Source organism: Amphimedon queenslandica, unplaced genomic scaffold, assembly GCF_000090795.2.
Source record: "Amphimedon queenslandica unplaced genomic scaffold, v1.1 AMPQUscaffold_13224, whole genome shotgun sequence".
NCBI classification, from domain to species: Eukaryota; Metazoa; Porifera; class Demospongiae; order Haplosclerida; family Niphatidae; genus Amphimedon; species Amphimedon queenslandica.
In genome coordinates, this window is record NW_003546540.1 from 99,794 (window position 1) to 107,105 (window position 7,312).

General features: G+C 35.0%; 1 protein-coding gene across 1 annotated transcript; it reads right to left on the reverse strand.

Annotated features, from left to right (window-relative positions):
- Positions 1-664: 664 nt before the first annotated feature.
- Positions 665-7,305, reverse strand: LOC105313777 (uncharacterized). The gene is made up of 9 exons (XM_019999987.1): positions 7,045-7,305; positions 6,147-6,209; positions 4,064-6,049; positions 3,956-4,003; positions 3,802-3,855; positions 3,136-3,192; positions 1,898-2,277; positions 1,624-1,849; positions 665-1,516 (listed from the first exon to the last, which is right to left on the reverse strand). The coding sequence occupies exons 3-9, from the start codon at positions 5,988-5,990 to the stop codon at positions 696-698; spliced, it is 3,513 nt and encodes a 1,170-aa protein (XP_019855546.1). The 5' UTR covers positions 5,991-6,049; positions 6,147-6,209; positions 7,045-7,305; the 3' UTR covers positions 665-695.
- Between the last annotated feature and the right edge of the window lie 7 nt (positions 7,306-7,312).

Consider the following 7,312-nt stretch of genomic DNA (forward strand, 5'->3'; position numbering starts at 1 on the left):
TCAACATCTACAAAATGATTTAAAATCAAGTCGATTACCAAACACATTACATGATGAACAATATGAAGCTACATTAGTTCCTATTTATAACATTAAGTGTATAATGTACATCAGTGATCACTGGATCATTTATTAGGTATTCATTAGTCTCTAGTAGCAGCTGTTGTTGACGGAACTACCAGCAGTTACTATAAAACTAACAATTATTATAATATATCCAGTGTCTCATTGAAGATATGATAACATTACTAGTGACAGTAGTGGGAGCAGTCAAACAGTTTGAGAACGACAAACAACTATTAAAAACAATTATTATTAAATACTATTATCACTATTATTAGTACAATGTGATACTATTAACAGATACACTCCTTATAACAGACACCTCCTCCTCTACTCCAGCAGACACTATTGACTATAGTATTCCATATATGTACTGTGCATGTATATGTACAATAATGCTGCTATTATATTACTGTATACATGTACTGTAGTCAATAGTCAATAGTCAATCCAACATCACTTTAACAAACTGAGGCACTATGGTTACTGTATTCATAATTGCATCCTTTTATGTGGACACTGCTTATAAAGGCTTGATATGCATTCATTTTAGGCCTAGGGAGTGGCTGATTAAAATTAAATAATTTATTAATAATTATGTGAAAAATGTTCAAAAATCTAAGTAGCATCTATTACTGCTGCCGCAAAATGTAATCATGTGTTGATTGCTCAGGTTTTCCAAAGTAAAGAGTCTTTCTAAACGTGAACGTAGTCTCTGGATTTTGCTTCACATTATTTACTATAGTCCCATCTCCCCTCCTCACTGCACGAGACATATCAGCTACCTTCCTGGTGACCATGGTCATCATTGTCACAACATCAAACATAGTATAATGGGCAGTGAAGACCTCACATAAACTTTGAATAAAACGAGATCCATTGCGATTTCGGCAGGAAATGTAATTCTCAATTGTCGCGAAAGATGTCAAAAAATCGGAACCAGTTGGTATTGTGACATATCTAGGCTGTTCATCTGCTACTTCTAACACTCCAGTATCAGGAGTAGTTCCTCGGCATAACTGGAGAAAGAGCAGCTTTGGCTTACCATTCAACCCATCAATCTCTGCAATCTGATGCTTAATGCTCGATACTTTCACTTTTTTCTCATTTGATGTTTGAAAATAAGTAGACCCATCAGTTCCACCGTGAGCAAGAATGAACATTACGAAACAACACAGCTTAGTGTGATCAGCTTCCCTAATATTTCCCATCAGCATTTCAATTTGTTCCTCGGTTAAATCATCATATACTCCAACGGTGAATTTAAGAGTACCTTTAAATAAGGTACGCAAACTATCAACATCTTCTTGATTTCCCGTCTCACGGTCTTTTTTCATGTTAATTATTATACAGTAGCCACGGGACAGCTTATTCATTTCGTATGCTATCTCTTTAAACCTGTTGTTTTCATATTCAAATTCAATGACACCATGTTGCTCATGAATAGGGAGACCTACGAAAAGATTATTTTATAATCTGACATGATTAAATGACCTCTTGTAATAAGATAAGGCTATCATGTAGTGCCATGTGCAATTATAATGATACCTGTTATTATACCTTGATTATTAAGTATGACTTGTAGAATTCCATTTTCTAAACTAACAGCTGCATGTTTGACAGCATCTACACACAAGTATGCTATAGTACAAACAAATGTCAGCCAGCTGTGATGTACAGTTGTCAGTGCTATGAACATGGAGAGATCTTTAAACTCTTTAGTGATGAAGTCTTGAAATGTTCCTAGGGTTGTCTCAGATGAACTCCATGACACAACAACAGTCATCTAAAATTAATAATAATCATATACTGTAACATGTTAAATAAAGGTTACCTCCACATGATGCTCTTTGATGATTTCGTGATCCTTAATTGCTGCAGCAGCAAAGTCTTTGGCAAGTACTTCACTATAGAAGGCATCTCTCTCTTTAGCTAGCTGGTCAATCCTTGACTTTGATTCCTTGAGGTCAAGCTTCTTTGCTATCCACTTCAGTAGAGATAAATTAGAAAGGAAACAATATCGCCGAAGTAATTCTTCCAAAGATGTCTTATCTTTCACTGCATCAACTTCACTTGCCCAATCAGCAACTTTAATTAGATCCAATAGACACCTCTTAACATCATCTATAGACTTTATGGCCACAGCTTCTTTTACAGCATCCAATAATGAGAAATCAAACTCATCTGTCATCTTTGTATATTTCTCAATCAACCCTAGTACATGAAAGCAACAATCAATCATTAATTAATGAATTTCATTGAGAAAGAAAAGAAAGAAGGGAGAGGAATTCAGGTATCAGGTGGTATCTGATATGAGGTGGCAAGGCTACTGTATTAACACAAATACATATCAATAATTATTGCTACAAGTGTCTGACAAAAATATACTTAATCTGAGGATTCCTGGTATCCTCTCAGCAGCTGCAGTAATTGCTTTAGCAGTACACCTTAAAGCCACTATTATTTGCAAGTACTAATTTTTGTGTTTTTGTGAGTGGTTTTAAAAATCGCAAAAAAAATTACTAATCACATTTTATCAATAATTTAGGTTTATTAACAGTTATTAATTTAAAAAAGGAGCAAAATCGCAAAAAAAAAATTAGTACATGCTATATTGATACAATTAATAAATTGCAAATATTTGTCTACTTTAAAATAAGTGGCTTTAAGGTATTACTTTGGCTAGTACCATATAGTGCAAAAGTTTCGAGGGTTGTAAATTTTGTAAATTTCGCAAATTTGCCTAAAAAATAAAAATCTATTTCGCAGATCTAATTTTCGCGAATTTATACCATGTGCCATTTTGTGCCCTAATAATTTGATTTTCATGGAAGTAATTTTCGTGAACTTTCAAAAATTGCGAAATCTGCAAAATTTACAGCCCTAAAAAATTTTGCCCTATTGGTATCACAGCATCACTGAACTGTGTGTAAAGCTGTGAAGCTTCTTGTGCTACAACTTAATATTATAACCACCTTACAAGCTAAATAGCATGGTCTGAATTATTGTGTCAGTAAAAGTATATCCAAGTACATGTATGTAGTAAACTACTGTATTGTGTTAGTAAATTACTTTGTGATGCAGATCCATCAATATCCTCATCACCAGCTCTTGCTTGAGCTCCTCCATCTAAAGAGGACAACATAAAGAGGATCACTTTAGCAGATCTTTATCAATACAAAGCACTTTATGTGTGTAGTGTTACTATTAATATGTGGGCGTTATGAGTAGCAGCTGTGCTTGTTTGGAGGGACAGAGATAAGTTGATTATGGGGCCCTCAGCCCTCCCACATAATTGTGGTTTCTGTAACTGCTACCTTAAGGAAGACTTTTGATGCAGTAGCTAATTAGGTTTTAAATGAATTTCATGACAAAATCTGTTTACTATCTTAGCCTAAGCAGAGAGCCATAGCCTAGATTGTTAACTCTTGAAAAGTTACACAATTGGTTACAGGCAGTCAATATTTTCAAATGTGTCCTCTACTGTCAGTAGAGGTCAGTAAACAGCTTCATCAAGCCAAAGGGAGTGACAGACTTATCAGTGGTGGACTGTAGACTAAGACTGATAACCTTCAGTAGTATCATATTACAGTATCAGGTATACATGTACTACCCACTTCACCCACTTCTACTCATACCCACACAAACCTGCTGTAGTAGCTGTAGTTTAATTGTGGTTGGTGGTCAGCTTATGCAAGCGATTCAATTTTAGTAATTTCTAGTCTAATATATGCTTACCTAACTGCCCTTTGTGTCTCTTAGTAGGTGGACCTTCTAATGATGGTTCAGCTCCTAGAATAAAGTATGTTGTAATATGAAAAGAATAATAATTGTTATTAGTAATAAAATTGGTGAAGTGACATGTAGAATCACTGATGATAAATCAAACTACCTTTCATACTATGTGTTCTTTTTCTTATCATGCCAGTCTCAGCAGCTCCTTTTAAAATATTAATTATTAATTATATATCATCATTCTCATTATTATTATAACTCTAACCTGGACTGGATGATTGACAATCACTAAACCAACATCTATAGCTATCATCATCACCTTGCAGTACTTTACATTGTACTGGACATTGAGTACACCAGGTAGAACATTTATCTTCCTTGACAATGCAAGTGTTTCTGGGGGGACATTTGAAAGCAAAAACAAACTTATTATCTTCCTTAAGTTTGAGATCTTTACAGCTATCTACAACAGCTTCTGAGACTAATTCACGAATTTGTGGACAAATGTCCCTACAATGACCACGAACACGTATTTCAAGATGTGTATAGCGATTGATGATATCAATGTGGTATTCTTCAAAAACACGAAGTGACATTGCATTGTTACATCTGTAATATTCTTTGTCTACTGGACTGAAGCGTATGTCATCTCTTTTCTCTAAAAGGTGTACAATGGTTAAGGGAAATAATCCTTGAGGGATGGCTAGAGTTATTTCATCTCTTTTTTCGATTTTCCATGCTATGAGAAGTGGTTGTATTACTGTTGGAGGGGCTTTAAGCTCACCATGAGATGGTAATGCACATGGAAAAAAATAATCTCCTTCTTCTCTGTTTTCAACTTTAGCAATGATGTGGAGATGTATTAGAAGCTTGATCATGTGAGACGATTCAAAATCAGCATGTTCAAATATTTCTTTACCAAAAGATTGTAAAAGATTTTCATTAAAGAGGCCCAATATTCTCAAATTATCTGCTTCTGTACGGTAGGTGTATGTGCTAGCTATTAGAAGTGAAAGGACATCAAGAATCGGCTTAGGATCAACAAATATTATATTCTCTAAGATATCAGGATAATAAAGAATGATAGTGACGTTGTGTAAATATCGCAGAGCTTTTTCAATATCTGATTCTTCATCAAGTCGGAGAGCCTTACCAATTTCCTTAACTTCTTCTTTTGTAAGGAAGCTTCGTCCCTTTTGCTTAGCTTCTCTTTGTAGAGAAATCTCAAAAACAAACAGGCGAATTGGTATACGAATTGTCATGGCAACTCCAAAACTTGAAATTTTTGTACAAAGAGCTACACTAGCTTCTTCTCTTTCTGACCCTTTGAGCATTGTGTTAACTGGATATATAATATTGTCGTGATCCTGATGATTCCTAATGACTTTTGTATTAGCTTTATGTTCTTCAAGCAGCACTTTATTCATTTTTTCCAGCTCATCTAGTGTGCCATTCTCTTCCAACTTATCTTTACGTGTGCCAAGTACGAAATAGCGAGGGTGGATATTTTTTTTCTTGTTACACTCAGAGACATAAGGAATTTCAATGGGATTAAACATAGCTCCGGAGCTAACTGTTGATTGGATTATATCACGATTGGAATAACTCTGATTTATATTAATAGGATACTCTAATTGACTGATACGATATTGAAACTGGCACTTCTTATCAAGACCTTTGGTAAGATCAATGGTGATGATATTCAGTGCAGCTGCTCTTGTAAAAAGAGGTAGTAACTCTCGATATGCTGGTTGACCACCAGAATCAATAAAATAAACCCAATTTGTGCTTAATTTTGCAAACTTTTCTGCTTCAAGAGCACTTACTATTTTTTTAATTACTTCCATATCGGTTGGTTTCTTCTCAAGTTGTTCCTCCTCAATTGGTTTCTTCTCAGGCGGTTCTGCTTCCAGTGAAGAATGCTCTGAACGAACAGATACAGGATTTGCAGGCACTGGTGCTTCTCTTATATGCTCTGCTTCATTTGGTGCTTCATTTAAACAAGATGCAAGCTGGTTAAGTAAATCTTCTTCTTTAACCCTCTCCCACTTATTTTTACCATCAATGGATATTCTTGTTGCTTGAACAGCAGGACAAGCTATTGGTGTACTATCAGTGAGTTTCTCAGGTGGTGGCTCATTAAGTAGGAGGTGTTGTGAACACGTTTTACCAGCTCCAGGTGCACCATGCATATTGATACGAGTGATTTCTAGCTTAACTTCACCTTCTTTCAGCCATTTTTCTATTTTTCCTAAATAATGTAACACCATATATGAGACAGTAATCAGTAGCAAAGTAATGTGCATAGTGTTCACACTAGGGTGGTTCTTGCAAGCCATTATACATACTTTGTGTGGCTGGATTCTGAGTGTCTGGTGTTCTGTCAGCAGCTGGAGTAGTCCATATATGTCCTGCAATAATGAAGTAAAATTATTGAGTTAAGCCAAAGGAGTGACAGGATTATCAGTTGTGGGTTGTCTGTAGCTACTATAATAACAATAGTAGTTATAATGTTGCTGTAGTCTGTTTAAAAGTTGGATGTTGCAATGGTTATGGTATATATAAATTTTAGAAGGATAATACCATGTATTAAAAGTTGGAAAGTTTAGTTGAATTCAACTTCTTGCAAGGAAAAATTGTACAAAGAATACCGTATCGTGGGAAATTTTAGAGGGAATTAAATTTGGCGAATTTGGCATTTCTATGGCCATTTGCCAATATAAAAATCTGCCATTTTGAATCATTATACGCATGCTGAATGGCACGTGGCCAAAAAATTGCCAATCACCAAAATTTAGCAATTTGCCAAATTTTAGTCCCTCCATAATTTGAGGTGGATCGATATGAAGTGATACGTTGTGATCAATGTAAACCAAATGATACATAAATGAAAAGATCAAAGCTTATTTATTATGGCCTTATATTATACAGCTGTGTGTAATAATAATTATTATTACTGTATGGCTGAAAAAGTTAGTGAGGAATTAATTTGTGTGGTTTTGTGAATATGGTTTAAATCCTGCACAATTTTTATACATGAGAATGAAACATTGGAGGGGAGGGCAATCCCACAAGTGTTGCATGATGGTGGCATGTATATTATAAATTTATAATGAAATTTTTCAATATCAAATAGATTTTTAAAAGCAATCATTGTTAAGAATTTTATTGGGGGACCATGGCCTCCTGGCCACCAATATTGTTCTCAAGTCATAAATATTTCCATGCAGCCATAATGATACATACCTTCTATGAGTGGATTTTGAGTGTCTGGTATCCTGTCAGCAGCTGGAGTGTCTTCAGTACTAATAGGGTTAGCAGTAGGCGGTACAATATCTCCTGTAATAATGAAAGTAAAAAATAAGTAAATTTATTGAGTTAAGCAAAAAGGAGTGGCAAGTTTATCAGAGGTGGGTCATAGATAATAGAGTAAATGAAAGGGATTGGAAACTTCCGCGTGGGCGTAGCAATAATGCCATTTGATTGTATTGTTGCTAAGCAAAAAAATTGCTGA